The sequence below is a fragment of the Lactuca virosa genome, chromosome 7 (genome assembly GCF_052849685.1).
Source record: "Lactuca virosa cultivar CGN04683 chromosome 7, Lactuca_virosa_CGN04683_v6, whole genome shotgun sequence".
NCBI lineage: Eukaryota > Viridiplantae > Streptophyta > Magnoliopsida > Asterales > Asteraceae > Lactuca > Lactuca virosa.
In genome coordinates this window covers 169,233,577-169,250,447 of record NC_136432.1, presented here as the reverse complement: position 1 = coordinate 169,250,447, position 16,871 = coordinate 169,233,577, and the positions used below count along the sequence as shown (strand labels likewise).

At 37.0% G+C, this 16,871-nt stretch overlaps 2 protein-coding genes and 1 non-coding gene across 3 annotated transcripts; 2 read left to right on the top strand and 1 right to left on the bottom strand.

The window, feature by feature from the left end:
• Positions 1-480: 480 nt before the first annotated feature.
• LOC145124743 (uncharacterized) lies at positions 481-2,776 on the top strand. The gene has a single exon (XM_079060200.1). The coding sequence runs from the start codon at positions 714-716 to the stop codon at positions 2,544-2,546; it is 1,833 nt and encodes a 610-aa protein (XP_078916326.1). The 5' UTR covers positions 481-713; the 3' UTR covers positions 2,547-2,776.
• Positions 2,777-6,913: 4,137 nt separating this feature from the next.
• On the top strand, positions 6,914-6,985 carry TRNAT-UGU (transfer RNA threonine (anticodon UGU)). The gene has a single exon. It is a non-coding gene; the product is annotated as a tRNA-Thr (tRNA).
• A 2,063-nt stretch (positions 6,986-9,048) lies between these two features.
• Positions 9,049-10,891, bottom strand: LOC145125941 (D-amino-acid transaminase, chloroplastic-like). Its single transcript, XM_079061348.1, has 5 exons — positions 10,628-10,891; positions 10,480-10,535; positions 10,098-10,273; positions 9,350-10,023; positions 9,049-9,242 (listed from the first exon to the last, which is right to left on the bottom strand). The coding sequence occupies exons 1-5, from the start codon at positions 10,641-10,643 to the stop codon at positions 9,145-9,147; spliced, it is 1,020 nt and encodes a 339-aa protein (XP_078917474.1). The 5' UTR covers positions 10,644-10,891; the 3' UTR covers positions 9,049-9,144.
• Positions 10,892-16,871: the final 5,980 nt, after the last annotated feature.

Sequence of the window (16,871 nt, the reverse complement as noted above, 5' to 3'; positions counted from 1 at the left end):
TACGAATATATAAAAATACATATAAATACGTAATACAAAAAAAAACATATAAAGCTACATAAAAAATATAAAATACTTAAAAATACATATGGATATGTAAAAAATATGTCTACACATTTAAAATACATATAAAACTTTTAAAAAATATATAAATACGTAAAAATAGATATAAATATGTAAAAAAATACGTATACATTATATAAAATTTTTAAAGAAATCTGCAAAAAAATCCTATTATTTTTAAAAAATTAACGATTTAGTCTCATGACCTGCTAAACAGGTAAAAAAAACTAAAGTGAATAATTTAGTCGTTTTTTGGGTTATTATATTTAAAAAGTTAAATAGTCTGACTTTTCTATTTAAAAAAATAATTTCAGACTTTATTAAAAATTTTCTTAAAATACTCCATAAATAATCTAACAAATCAGTTTTATAAACAATCCCAAACACCCTTAATTTTTGGATAAGAGGAAGCAACTAGAGTGGTAGTGTGGTACCGCATCACACCCACAGATGATATAGGCCCACGGAAACCAACTACGTCTCGTGTCTACATTTATTCATCGTTCTCTTCTCTCTGCTCTGCAACCCACCTAAAGAAAGCCGCAACACCTATCTATCACAATGACAGTCAATGGACTCCGGTAGACCACCACCACCATCGTTGTTAAATCTATCCAACACTTCGTCTGCTTCACACATCTTCATCCTCTATGAAGATCTCATCCAGATCAATCCTCAGTCCAGCCAGGGCTGGGGCTGCTCGTGACCCACCGCCGCTTTCCCTCTCAAACTCCCACAGCCGTAGGCTCAGAAACAGTCGTAGCATCAAAGGCGGCGCGTCTCCCGCAATGTTCCCAGCCACCGGTAAAAAAAGAGGAAGCGGTTTCGAAAACCCAGAACCGTCTTCCCCTAAAGTTACCTGCATTGGTCAGGTTAGGGTGAAGAGCAAGAAGAAGCACGCAAAAAATCTGAGGAGTTTATCGAGACGACGGAGCGCCGGCGAAGTTAGTTTCAGGAGATTGGAGCATTCCGGTAATGGGTTTGGTAGTCAAAGTCAAAATCTTGGTTCTAATCAAGAGTGTTTACCATTGCAGAGGAATAATCAGAGATGGGTTCATTTACCATTGACGATTTGTGAAGGTTTAAGAGCTTTTGGGTCTGAGGTTAGCTGTTTGTTTCCTTGCCGGTCTTCGTGTTCTTCAACGACGGCGATGGAGAAAGAGGAAAAGATGGTTGGGGAAAACAGACAGGGGTCTTGTGGTGCGGGGTTCGCACGGTGGTTGGTGGCATTGCAGGAAGGAGATGGAGGTGGAAGAGATACCGGTGGTGGTGGTGGTGGCGAGAGAGAGGTTGAGTTAGTCGCCGGATACGATGATGACGAGAATGAGGAAATTGATGAGATTGGTATTAAGAATTCAAGAAGACATGTGTTCCAAGACTTGGAGATTGTAAACAACAGCGTCTTGGGGACAATCGATGAAGCTAGGGTGAGTACTTGTGTACCACCTAAAAATGCTTTGTTATTGATGAGATGTAGATCTGATCCTATGAAGATGGAGGCTCTCACGAATCGATTCTGGGAACCAAATATGGAGAAAAACGAAGAGGAAGAAGAAGATGAAGATGAAGAATCTTTTAAGAATGAAGAGAAAATTGAAGAGAGCGTAATTCCTGAAAATCTTCAGCCGGAGGAAGAAGAAACACACATGGGTTTAATTGAAGTTGGTAATCAAGAACATGATGATTTACAAGAGAAAGCAATCGATCAAGAAAAAACGGAAAAGAAATTAGAACTGGAAATGGAAAAGAAAGTTCAAGAAGAAGAAGTGGAAACAAATCCAGAAATGGAAACAAAACAGAGTATTGAAGAAGAAGAAGAAGAAGATAATCAAGAACAGAGCATAGAAACTAACGAAGAAGAAGAAGAAAGTATGTATCTTTGGTCTTTATTTGAAGAAAATACAGATCAAAATCAAGAACCTGAAGAAACAGAAGAAGAAGAAGAAGAAGAAGAAGAAGAAGAAGAAGTACATTCTGAAATGGAGGATGCTCAAGAACAATTATCCGAAGATGAAGATATTGAAGAAACCGAAGCATGTGAGTCAAATTCAGAATTTGAAGAAGAAAACGAAGAGATAAACAACAAGAGCAAAAGTTTGCCCGAATGTTTGTTGCTAATGATGTATGAGCCGAAGCTATCAATGGAGGTATCAAAGGAGACATGGGTGTGCAGTACAGACTTCATTCGGCGACACTCCGGTAGAAAACCGCCGCCAGTGCCGCCGCCAATCAAATCAATCGCCGGTGAAGATGAATCAAAATGTCAGCCAGTTTTACAGCAACCAGCTCGATATTCATGTTCATCAATGGCGACAAAGTTTGACCAGAAGTTAGTCAACACAAATGGGTTCGAGCCATTGATTCTTACAAGATGCAAGTCCGAGCCAATGAAGCTGGCACCAGAATCTTGTTTCTGGAAAAACAAGCTCGAGCCACCACGCCGAGCTTCATTTGGCATTGACGTGGCTGGTTTTGGATTTTGAGCTTAAAAATATATAAAAAAATAAAAATAAAAAAAGAGTTTGATGGAGTGTTGTTAGATAATTAGATTCGTATTACTGTCAATTGAGATAGATTCTTGGACATACTTGATTTTGTGTTTTTCATTGTACAATCACTCGATGCATGTTTACAAGCGGTTTATGCTGCATGTAATATTGTTTCTACTTTCTAGTGTTGAATATATATAAACATGTTTAAGTTTCTTATTGTATTTTATAGAGTGGTCGGATATATGAACTACAAAGTTGATACTTCTGATATAAAATATGGAAGATAGTTTTTGTTTCAATCTTGCATCATGTGATGATCACTATATCAAATTGGGATGATGTGTGTTTAAACTTATTGATTAGGCTAATTTTGTTGGCAAAGATTCGGTCTTGATGCTTATTTCTAGTCAAATTGTCTTTTTCTAATCATGTTGTGGACCACTAAGCACAATTACTTTTAAGGATTAAAGAATTGCTTGGCATGGTGTATTTTGTTAAGTTCCATAAATCTTTGAAACAACCAACACAAAAGGCTCAAACTTGCTTTATCTTGTGCTTTGTGTGTGTATGACTATGTGATGCATTCTAGTGGTAAAATGAGCATGCACAAGGGGAGTCTCATGGTTAGAGATGAACAAGAATGAAGAATGCAATCAAAGGGAAGATACACAATAACCATTAAATTAATGTAAATGCTTCAAGGTCTATAATATGTTTTCATAAAACAACTATAGCTTGGCATGGAGTGAAAATGCTTTTAAAAGCGTCTAAAGTTTGAACAAAGGCATCATAGATTTATATATCCCACGTAGCAAAAGTGAAAAGGAGCATGAAATACATAAAAAGTAGCCCAACCCCACCACACACGCACACACATAGTAAAAGCAAAAAGGGTAGAATTGGTTGTGGAATTAAAGTAAGATTTTGGTGGTAGATTGGTTCTAACAGAAATGAGGTCATGTTCAAGATAGACAAGCAAAGGATTACTCAAAGGAACACCTCATCCCTCCTTTTAACACCCCATCAAATGTGAAATCATGCAAAAGAATCAATGGGTGGCAAATGTTTACCTGAATTCTCTAAATAGAACTAAGATACTCTTATCAACCAGGAGAACCATCCTTTGCATTAGATGCATGAAATAGGCCCAATTTGTTATGTACAACATGACAGAACAGCTAGGGTATTACTCAATTAGTTAAATCGGTTTTCGGTGTAAATGAATTTTTTTTTACACCTCGAAAGAATGTTATAACAAAAAAAATTAACCGTAACTAAACCAAATAAAGTCCGGTTAAATCGGTTTTGGTCTATCTGGTTTTGGTTTATTCGGATCGATTTAATGGTTAAACCGAATAAGATTTCATTTGGACAAAATATTAATTTTTCCCTTATTTGTTTAAGTTTGTGTAATATTAATAATATATACAACACAAATATGAATTACTTTTAATTATAAATTACCAAGTAATAAGTTAAATGAAGAACTTGCTAATTAATCTATGAAAAAAATGTTAATTTATAAAAAATAAAAATAAAACATATATTAAATTGCTTATTCGGTTTAACCAAAATATAGAAGATTTAACCAAAAGTAAATCTGATAATGTCATCATTATTCGGTTAAACGAATCAAATCACATGAAAACCAAATAATTAAAACATCGTTGGGTTAGGTTTGGTTATTCGATTTTGGTTTTTTTTTTCACACCCCTAAGAATGGAGAACTTTGTATTAAGTTGGACATTTATTATTCTAGGACGAAAGTGATGTTAATATGGTAGAGATTGCAATTTTTTTTTGCCACAACCAAAAAAAGTGGGACAATAACTCATTATCCATCTTTCACAAAAACACATAAATGCTCTTCTCATCCTCATCATTAAAGATAATTGTAGAAAGTTTGTTGAGTCTGTTCTATCGCATGTAACAAAGATAGCCATATGTCACAGGCATGACCATGTTACCATGTTAGACCAATACCATGCCATCCGTTAGCTTGCCATTGAGATCAAAATGAAGTTGTTTATGTCCAAGCTAGGCGTTTTTAGTCTAGTCGTTGTCATATGATCACCGAAACGTAATCGTTGGGAGGCTTGACAATGAAAGGGACAGTAGCAGGTTAAACACAACTAGTTAAGGGCATACCTACACTATCTCATAGGTGTCGATGGACACCCTTTGTTTTGAAATTTTATTTATAGATTATATTACAATTTTCAATTGAACACCGTTCTTTTATAAAAAGACCAACGTCGGATTATAGGAAAAGTGAGGTATTCGTGTCATGTTTCAATAGATTTACATGGAAAAGGAAAAGTGAATAACTAGGAAATGAAAATTTTTAACCACTCTAACTATACGACAAATAGATAGCAAAACCACTTCACATTTTCTAGACTATGAAATTAAGGCCATACATCATGACTGTTATTTACCATAATTAAAATTAAATTTGCATACGTTTCATCAATCAATTCTACACCAAAATAAAAAGATCAACTGTTATTGAGGCGGCTATCTTAGAAAACCCAACCTAACCTAAAGTAGCAATAATACATCGATCTCCTGGAGACAGGGAGAAACAAAGAATTTAGACCAAAGACTGGAATATAACGTGGGATAGATAATATCATATATACAATAAATTATTGGTTACTGCTTCCATCATGGAATTGTCTATTAAATTTAGAAGTAAACTTTATATGTCATCTTTATATAGTTTTCCAACATAATTAGGTGACAGGTATAATTTTCTAATAGATCTTTAGAATAAACATATGCAAGTTGTCAAAAAATTCAAAGTGGAAACATTTTGCACAAAGAAAAAGCACTTTCCCACGAAATTTCATTGAAAATGTCAAAAGACCCACCTTTCATTTACCAAATTCTATGTTAAATTCGTCTCTTTCACAGTTTCACCTCATATATACTTTCAAAGAAACACAAAGAACAAGTGAAGCACGAAAAAAGAATATGGGGTGGACATGGAAGGAATCACACTTAGACTTATTCGTGGTGCCATTAGGGTTACTAATCATGTGTATCTATCATCTAATCCTTCTCTACAAATACCATATCATTCCCGAAACCACAACAATCGGGTTTGAAAACCATAATAAAAGTGCATGGGTTGAGAAAATGCTTCAGGTACATATACTTGATAATTAGGAACCCATCTTTCTTTTCCTCAGCTACATCTAACCTAACCATGGTTAATTAATTAATGGAGTAATTATCTTGATGCATGCAGATTGAAACTAGAGATAGAGGGTTTGCTATATCGGTCCTTAGTAGTAACTTAAACGGAGCAATCTCTTTGGCTTCAATTTCTCTAGTTTTATGCTCGCTTATCGGAGCTCTACTTGGAGGTTCTTCCACAAACTTCTTCACAAGCCATTTTATCTATGGGGACAAAAGTCACACCACTAGGTCAATAAAGTACATCTCCATGATAACTTTCTTCTTGTTAGCATTTGCATGTTTTGTACAAACTACAAGACATTTTGTGCATGCTAGTTTCCTCATTAGCATGCCTAAAGGTGAAGTTCCTATGAAATATATCCAAAAGGCATTGATACGAGGAAGTATCTTCTGGCTTGTTGGATTGCGTGTGCTCTACATTGCAGGGACTTTGGTTTTATGGATATTTGGTCCAATTCCAATGCTTGTTTCATCGGTAGTTTTAGTTGTTCTTTGGCATTTTTTGGATACTAATAAAGATGAAATGATTCGGTATCAATCCAACCATAATGGTGGCAACTTTTTGAGGAATAATAATATCGGTAGCTTTTGACTATGGTGGAAGGTCAAAGAGAGAAGAAACAATCCCGCTAGAGTCTCAAGGTTTCATGTAGGCAATGAAGATGAGTTTCACTTGGGTCCTATCCTATTTGTTAGATAATTTGGTTGATAAATATTTCTGTATCTTTTAAGATGAATAATGTTCCTAAGTATAATGGATGTATAAAAAGGATTTGGCAATGAAATTATGACATAGAACACCAAACAAGCAACCACAGTAATTATGACTTGACTATATATTGTCAAATTCTGAGGCTTTGAATAAAGAGTAGATAGAAATTATATTTCCTAAAGCAGCCAAAGGGTTAAAAATGTCCATATTTACCATGAGGTGAATAGTGAATGTACCATAATGTGACTAATATTCAGTGTTTAGAAATTAAACATAATTAATTTTAAAAGGATGAAGTTATTAAGCTTCAATTATTGCCTAAGAATCACATAGCTACATAAAATTTTAATCGGCACAAAATTCTTTGATAACTATATTAGACGATATAATAATGTTGTGGACCCCTCGATATATATTTAAACATGAGAAATTGAACAAAATCGCCCCTATAGCTCAGTGGCAGAGCGCCAGTCTTGTAAACTGGAGGTGTGTAGTTCGATCCTGCATGGGGGCAATGTATTTATTTTTATTCATTTTTTCATTCTTGGCTTACTATTTACTTTTTAACAGGAAAAACAAAATATACGTATAATATCATATCAATTGCATTTCAAATGCAAAAGAGCGTTAAAACTTCATTAATCTTAACAAGATCAGAATCTGAACAAATTCATGGACTATTGTAGAACATAAGGTGCACACCAAACTCCAAAGAATAATAAATCATCCACAATCACAAAAGCATTTAATCACAATTCAGAAGAGTTTCAAATAAAATACAGTATATTTTGGCCATTTTTGTTGTTTAACAAGTATATTTTAACAATTTTTGTGGTCTAAATAATATAGTTTCGTCAATTAAAGTTGTACAACCCAATACTTAACGAACGGGTTTGAGGTTTTCAACCTATTTAATTAAGTTGATCAACCCATTTTAATCCATTTCATTAAAATGTTGGGTTAGGTTGAAATTTCCAACCTAATTTCAATCTCTCAACTCCGTTTAAAAATTATGTTATGTTTATGTTTCTTTTATATTTATTAAATATGAAACATTTGTAATGTTATTTGAACACTTAATTTGTGTTTGTGGTTGGATTTTTTATTAAACTTCAACAATTCACTTTTTTTTTTAATTTTATTTGAATAATGAATAGACTATGTAACATATTTAATTTGGTGGAAAACTTTTTTATTTATTTATAAAAATTTTAATGGATGAACCTGTTTATTAAACTGGTTGGGATTGGGGGAAATATATGGGCCAACGTAATTATTAAAATATTGGGTTGGATTGAGAATTTTCAAACATTTCCTTAAACATGCTAAATTGAATTGAACCCGTTTAATAAAAAAAATGTCAACATGATACCCATCGTCACCTTTGGCCCTAACAAGTTAAATGGTGATGATAGAAATTTTTTTATCAAAGTTTAATGACGTTAGTCAAAATTTTTACTAAAACTACTAAATTTTGACAAAATCTCACATTATGACCAATTTAGCATGTTATAGAAGGTTAATGTAGTCGATGTTGAAAAAATCGTAAAATTTGGATGACTTTCATTAATGAAATCCGAACGCAATGGTTTAACCACAAAAAATAGCTTAAAATTAATGACCTTTTATGTAATTTGGCTATAGTTTTTTTTTTTTTTTTTTTTTTTTTTTTTTTTTTCAACTTGCTTGTAAATTACAAGCTATAAACATTGAGCCTTTTAATAATTATAGTAATATTTTATTTATTTACATAGCTTTTTCAAGTTTGATAGGTAAGTTTGTAAACGAACTAAACATTCAACGAATTGTTCGTGAACCATTTGACGAAGAGTTCTTTTATATGTATTTATTTAATAAATAAACAAACATTAACAATTTTTTTTTTCGTTTAATTAAATGAACTGACATGAACAATTGTCACATTAATTTGTTTATATTGGTAAACGTTCGTTTATTATATTACATTAATTTGTTTTGTTTAAATTCGATTATTATATTACATTATACAGAAAACTATACATCCAATGAGAGTGAGAGTGAAAGTGGAGCTTATACAATGATTTAATTTTTACTAACTTTTTGATTTAGCAAAAATATCAAAAGTAACATATCCTAACCATTTAAAGTTTAAAGTTCTTGATCAACATATCAAAAATATCAAAAGTATGTATATATGATCAACATTTCATAACCGTTTAAAATTCTTGATTTGGATGTTTATGTTCAACATATCATGACTAATTAAGCTTCTTCATTTGGACGTTTGCATTCTTTGTTTATGTTCAATGATATTTGTTCATGTTCATTCGTTTATGATCATTTATGTCCGTTCACTATCTTAACAGGCATAAACAAATTAACACAAACAAGGTAATTTGTGAAACGAACGAACACAAACAAGCAAATTCGTTCATTTATCTGTTCATGTTCGGTCGTTTATTCAGTTAATTTGAACATATGAACATGAACAAGCTTTTATATGTGTTAGTTCGTTTACAACACTATCGGTATGACTCATAACTAAGGTTTATGACAAAACTTTAATATAGTGAATTTGTGGTTTTTGGTTTTGTTGAATTAGTGTTCACAAACCCAAACTTTTATTAAATTCGTGGTTTCCATTCCACACTCTAGAAAACAAAGGATACAACATCCAATTCTTTGACACTTTTTTTACACATAAGGAACTTTTAACCTATGTGTCTCAGGACCCGCCACCATATCCTCCCAAACCAAATCCGATAAAGCCATTGTCAATTCCCCAACCTTCCCTATAAACACCATAAAATGTAAAAACCAACATCATTAAACAATTCTTTTTCAAAATCGGAGATTAAAAAAAAAAGTTTTTTATTATTTAAAATAGTTAAAAAGTTACCATTTCCAATAGGAGTTTCATCCCACTCAATAATCGGCAACACAGGCAATGTACTTCCAACATACATCATCTCAGCAGCTCCTTTAGCTTCTTCAACAGTTATATTCCCTGTTTTCACACTCTTCAATCTCCCATTTTCAACCAACTTAGGAGCCAATTCAAGAAGCCTTTTCGCAGTACACCCACTTAAAATCTTCTCAAAGAAAGGCAAAATAAGCTCATTATCATGTGTTACAAAAGCCACATTCACATTAGGTCCCTCTGCAACATACCCTTCATCATCTACCCAAATTGACGCAAATGCCCCTTTCTCTTCTGCTTCAAGTTTCGAGAGAACATTCGGGAGGTAATTCACGTTTTTGCTTGTGGCAAATAAGGGTACTTTCATCGGGATTGTGGAAGTGATGACTTTAACGCCTTGTTTACATTGAGAAAACTCTTCGTCTATTACAACTGCATAGAATGCAGATGTTGGGCAACCTGAAGGAGAAAGTAGGAAATCGCCTGGACCTGCACTTAACCAGTATCGTAAAGTTCCTTTCTTGCAGTTTGATGCTGATGTTAGTTGGATGAGAATGGTGCGAAGGGTTGATTTTGGGAATGGTGATGAAATCTTGGCTCTTGATGCTGATACAAGGATTCGATCTATATGAGCATCCAGTTCGTAGAGGTATCTGTGAAATGGATTGGAATTTAACTTTAGAATCGATCAGAATTGTGTAAGATTTTGATGAAATCAAGGACTTACCCATCGAGAATAATGGCAGTGTCAAAAACACCATGTCCTCGATGTACCATATGATCGTCAATTGGGATGACCATCATCGCTGGATCGAGAATAATCCCGCCATAAATACTTGAATACATTGCAGGATATGGTGGCTTCTCGACTGAATTCCATTTCTGATGCAACTTTTCAAGCAACTGATCATCAAAAGATTAATGTGAGATATCGTTTCGAAACAAAATTCAACTTCAATGATGGTGCTTTTCTAGATGCAGAATTGGCATAAGAAACGCGTGTTTGACTGTTTTCTAGTGTTATTGATAAACTTTTTGTGAAATTTTGAGATGATTGGGAATTCGGGATCCGAAAACAGAGAGGTGGGGTTGGGTTTTACGGAATATACCTCTGTCGATGATGAGAAAACATGAACTTTAGAATCTTCAGCACTCTCGATCTCAACTGCGATTTATCAATCAGCAAGCATATCAAACAACCGATCATGAATTACTATACAATCATAAAAAACCATGACCCTAACTGATGAAACTTACCTGAATTGGTAGCCATTTGAAGAAAGGTGAAAGGAGGAGGGGTTTAACAGGGGCGATCGAGTGAGTGAGTGAGTGAGTGGGAGATGAGGGTATTTATAGAGAAGAAGGTGGGTGGTTCACCATGAGAGAAGAGAGGAGCGAAAAGGGTACTCTCGCAGATGTAAAAGAAGAGGAATCCATGGTTGTCTTACATGGAAATGGTGGTTGTGGATTTGGGGAAGAAGGGTTTAAAGGTAAAGACGAAAGCGGGTGGCACTGGCCTACCCTCTGTTTGATTCTCTCGAAACAATGCGTGTTAATACCATTTCCATTCGATACGTTTGGTTTTCTCGCACCGGATGCGGTAGTGTTTTTTCAAAGAGTACAACGAATCATGCATAGTAATGTTATATCCCCTAGATCTTCGGATGTAGTCTTTAAAATAATTAGCTTTACCATTCAAAAAAGGCTTAACGGCACAGCTTGTTGCCCGTTTGTCATCTCACTCATTGTACGATGACAATTAAAATTTTATGGAAGCCATTTGTTTACAAAAACAAATTTAACACGAAATATATTTTTATGGATAATATTTTAAATTTTGTCATTTTTGTTAATATATTTTTATCATTCGAAAAATAATATAGTTTATGTGCACAAAAGGATAAAGTTTTGGTCGGTATTTCTTTTAGAAATCCTGTTTCAAAAAACATATTTGAGAATCTATAATATAAATATAGTGTATTTTGGTATATGTTAACCCGAATTTTACTAATGTGATTTCCTCTTGTATATGTCAATCCAAATAAAGATTAATCTATCTATTGATCTGTGTATGCGTTTATGCGATTTACTGAGGAGAACCAAAGAAAAAAAAAATTAAAGCAAAAACAAAACTTTACTGTACGTATTAGGGCAAACTCATTTTTACCTATATTTAGGTCCTTATACTACAATATACATGTCACTTTTAACCCTAAACTTATTTATGTATAACCCTAGATTTATTTTAATGTCACATTGTCCTTATACTACAATATACATATCACTTTTAACCCTAAACTTATTTATGTATAACCCTAGATTTATTTAATAGTCACATTTTACTACAATCTCCTCCTGAAAGTCAAGCTTTTATAACAAACTCGAAACAACTTTGGATAATTGATGTAACGGTCCAAAATTTCAAGTAAAAAATTTTCATTTAAATACTAACAATCCATATTTAATGATTAGAAATTCCCATCATACAATGTTTCCAAAGATCCAATACATCAACATATTATTTAGAAAGATCAAAGCGTCCATAATAACTAGTGGAGAAAAATGTTGGAGAGTGCACGCTGCGTCATCAAGCCGGACCCTTGTCCTTAGAGCTAGAAGTACCTGAATCATCCAACAAAACTGTAAGCACACGCTTAGTGAGTTTCCTCAAACACACGAAACATATAATCACATAATGCCACATACACATACATACAAGTTTGCCATGGACTCCCTCCATGGTTTTCATTTGGAATGTCATGGGCTACCCCTATGGTCTTATATCCCCGAGCCACAGGCCCCTCCCATGGTCTTGCCAAGTGTCATGGGCTCCTCCCATGGTCTTCACATAATTCACATATAAATCACTAGCAACCATTACATATTCCATGACTAAACATTTCATAACAATTAATGGGCCGGCCTTGGTGCCTTCGACCCATGAGTGTGGTGAGAAGACTCACCTCGAATAATGAACGATAACTGACTAGATCCCGGCCCCAATATCATCTCTACTCAACCCCTAAACAGAAACAATTCCTTAAGTACAACTCAAAATGCCCCAAAACCCCTTATAAGTCAAACTTGGCCAAACGGTCAAAAGATCAAGAAAGTCAACTTAGCCTGGCCGCCACATCGTGGTACCCTTGTACCACGTCGTGGTGCCGGATACAACAAAGCAGTCACAGACCAACCCGCCACCACGTCGTGGTGGCCTTGCCACATCGTGATTACATGGTTTTTAGCAGCTTAATGCATTCAGCCACTTAATTCGATTCCAAAAGGTCTCCAACTCAGATCTGGTCCGAAATAGGGTCTAAATGGATAAAGTTTCCAACTTTATCCAATAGAACCCTCCAAAATGTATAGATCTCGACTTTTAAGATCCAAAACACTTCATGGCTTCACCAATACTCGTCCAGTACATGGGGTTACTTGACCAAAAGCTACAAGAGAGTCTCTAATTCCAAACACACCTTAAAAGTCGATGCTTTTCAGACATGCATGTCCAATGCATGTCTTAACTCTTATTAGGTCAAAATAGGGCAAAAAGGCCAAGATTCCATGCATTACCCTCAAAACTCAAATCTAGACTAGATCCAAAGAGCCAAATGCTCCAAATGGCCTGGAGACTCATAAAGTTGCAAGCTTTAGGAAGTTCAACCACCCAATGTAACAAGAAAAAGAGAAAAAGAGGAAAAAACCCATAGATCTAATCATAAACTCATCAAGATGAAGACTTTATACCTCCTTGAGATGCTAGAGGAAGGTAAAATCCAGGATCTTCTTTGCCTTGGACTCCCAATGAGGTCTTCCACCACCTTTTTCCTTCACAAGCACCAAAAACTCAAACTTTTAAGGCTTATACTCACAAAATGGCTCTAGGGTTGCAAGGGACGATTTGGAGAGATGGAGGCTGATGGGAGAGGGCTAAAAGGGGGATAAGGATCTTTAAATAGGGCTCAACCCTTAAAATTTATGGTTTTCCCCCAAGAGCCACCACCACTTCGTGGTGGTTCATTAAACCCCGCGGCTCAAACTCATCGCTACGTCGTGGCTTCCAAAGAAGATTACCACACATACTCTAAAATAATACCATACCTGGAACCGATTGTTACAACTCTCCCGCACTTGAATCAGACATCGTCCTCGAAGTCCGTTGTAGAGACCAAATCTAGATAATGCTCTCGCATCTCCGCCTCTCTCTCCCAGGTCTACTCGGAGCCCCTCCGATGCTCCCATTGCACCTTCACCAGTTTCACCTCTTTGTTACGAAGAGCCTTAGTATTTCTATCCAGGAATGCGATAGGCTTCTCAACATAATTCAGGCTCTCATCCACCTGAATGTCATCCAATGAAATGACTTCAGATTCATCTGATACATACTTCCAGAGATGAGACACATGGAAAGTGTTATGGATCTGACTCAACTCATCCGGAAGATCCAATTGATAAGCGACCCTGCCGACTCTGGCAGAAATCTAGAACGGTCCAATAAATCGGGACCCCAGCTTGCCCCTCTTCCGAAACCGAATGACACCCTTCCAAGGTGATACCTTTAGCAATACAAAATCACCCACTTGGAACTTAAGATCTGATCGACGCCGATCAACCTAGCTCTTATGACGACTCTGCGCAACTCTCAGCCTATCACGCACCTTCTGAATTAACTCAGTGGTCTTAAGCACTACTTTAGTGCTTCCCATAACTCTATGCCCAACCTCACCCCAACAAACTGGGGTTCTACACCTCCGACTATACAACATCTCAAACGGGGGTCAGTCAATACTAGCATGATAACTATTGTTATATGAGAACTCTGATAGTGGAAGGTAAGTATCCCAACTCCCTCTAAAGTCTAATACACATTCCCGAAGCATATCCTCGAGCGTCTGAATCGTCCAATCACTCTGACCATCGGTCTGGGGGTCGTAAGCGGTGCTGAAATGCAATTGAGTACCTATGTCCTCATGGAACTTCCTCCAGAACCTGGAGGTGAAACGAACATCGCTGTCCGAGACCACCGATACCGTCATTCCATGCCTGACTACTACCTCTCACACACAAATGTATGATAATTTCTCGGCGAAGATACTCTCGGAAATCGGAATAAAATGCGCACTCTTAGTCAACATGTCCACAATAACCCAAATGGAATCCACACCCAGCGCCGTCTTAGGAAGCTTCATAATAAAATCCATCGTGATCTCTTCCCATTTCCACATGGGAATAGGTAGCAGCTGCACCTTGCCGTGCTGCCTCTGATGTTCGGCTTTGACCTTCCTACAGGTCATACACTGCTCAACGTACCAAACAACCTCTCTCATCATGCAGGGCCACCAATAACTCAATCTCAGGTCTCGGTATATCTTTGTGGCCCCTGGATGAATAGAAAACTTGGACTTGTGCGCCTCCTCTAAGATCTTTTGTCTCACACCCCCGAATGCCGGAACCCAAACTCTGCCACACTGCGTCAATAAACCCCGACTATCTCGAACAAACAACATAATCTAACCCCAAATCCGCTCAATCTTCCAATTCTCCATTTTTAAACCCTCCACCTGAGCCTCCTTGATCATATCCAACAAAGGTGAAATCACCGTCATCCTCAAGTAGTCAAGTACACATCTCGGATTGGAGCACTTGCTGCCTTACGGCTCAAAGCATCGGTCACCACATTATCATTTCCGGGATGATACAAAATCTCGCTATCATAATCTTTTACTACATCCAACCATCTCCTCTGTCGCATATTCAAATTTTGCTGATCCATCAAATACTTCAAACTCTTGTGATCAGTAAAAATGGTGCATCGAACCCCATATAGATAATGCCTCCAAATCTTGAGGGAAAACACCACCACCCCTAATTCCAAGTCATGAGTGGGGTAGTTCGCCTTATGAGGCTTCAACTGCCTCGAGGCATAAGCAATCACATGTCCCCTTTGCATCAGAACAACTCCTAATCCCGAGATAGAAGGGTCGCAATACACTACAAAATTATCTAATCCCTCGGGTGAAGCTAGAATCGGGGCCTCGCATAATCTCTGCCTCAATGTCTCGAAAGCCGATTGCTGATCTGGACCCCACCGAAAAATCACACTTTTCTTGGTCAAACGGGTCAAGGGTACGACGATCTTGGAGAAATCCTGAATAAATCTCCGATAGTACCCTGCTAAACCCAAGAAACTCCGGATAGCGGAAGCTTTCTTCGGAACTTCCCATTGCATTACCGCCTCATTCTTGGCTGGATCAACCAAAATACCCTCTTGATTGAGGATGTGCCCCAAAAAAAGCACCTCACATAACCAAAAATCATATTTCGAGAATTTGGCATAAAGCCTCTCCCTCCTTAGGGTCTCCAATACCTCCCTCAAATGTTGCTCGTGCTTCTCCTTCGTCTTAGAATATACTAAGATATCATCAATAAAAACAATCATAGACCGATCTAACATCGGTCTACAAACCCGATTCATGAGATCCATGAACGCTGACGGAGCATTGGTGAGCCCAAATGGCATCACCACAAACTCGTAATGACTATAACGAGTCCTGAAAGTCGTCTTTGGTATATCCTCATCCCTAATCCTCATCTAATGATACCCCGACCAAAGATCAATCTTGGAGAACCAAGATGCACCCTGAAGATGATCGAATAAATCATCATTCTTCGGAAGTGGATAACGGTTCTTCATCGTCATCTTGTTCAGCTCCCGATAATCAATACACATCCTATGTGACCCATCCTTCTTTTTCAGGAACAGGATAGGCGCTCCCCACGGGGAACTGCTCGGACGAATGAATCCTCGATCCAGTAGCTCCTGAAGTTGTGTAGACAGCTCTTGCATCTCAGGCGAAGCTAGACGATATGACGCCTTGGCTATAGGAGCCGTTCCAGGCACTAAATCCATACGGAACTCCACTTGCCTCTCGGGAGGCACCCCGGGCAACTCATCTGGTGTGGCCTCCACCCTCGTATCCGAGAGATAAGCCAAAAGCCCAGAACAACCCCACTGAAGAAGTCTCCTAGCTCTCGCAGCCGAACTCTGGCCCAGCCGAGGCTCCCTCTCCATGAATAACCAGTTCTCCCCCACTTGAGGTTCGAACTCTCACCAGCTGACGCTTGTAATCTATCATGGCCCCATTGGACCTCAACCAATCCATCCCGATGATTACCTTCAATCCTCGCAAGGGAATCATAAACAAATCGATAGGAAACCTCTCCCCGAACATATTCAGAACACTCCCCTGAAATACCCTCGCAGCTCTCACGGTGCGGTCATCTGCAATTTCCACCTCGAGTGGGGAATCCAAAGTATCTGGAGCATCTCGGAACTTCTTGCTGAGCGCAAGAGATATAATTGATCGGGTAGCCCCCGAATCAAAAAGAATGTGAGCCGACAGACCATTGACTAAAAAGACACCCATAGGAAATCATAACAACACAAGCATAACAATAAGATAAACAAGACAGAAATATATCACATACCAGTCACAACGTC

Bases quoted from the DNA above. Each gene is read 5' to 3' on its own strand.
- LOC145124743 (XM_079060200.1), top strand. From the start codon at position 714: ATGAAGATCTCATCCAGATCAATCCTCAGTCCAGCCAGGGCTGGGGCT.
- LOC145125941 (XM_079061348.1), bottom strand. The intron at 10,274-10,479 runs GTATATTCCGTA...TTTGATGATCAG, and splicing joins TTTTCTCATCATCGACAGAG to TTGCTTGAAAAGTTGCATCA. The intron at 9,243-9,349 runs GTAACTTTTTAA...TGGTGTTTATAG, and splicing joins TGAAACTCCTATTGGAAATG to GGAAGGTTGGGGAATTGACA.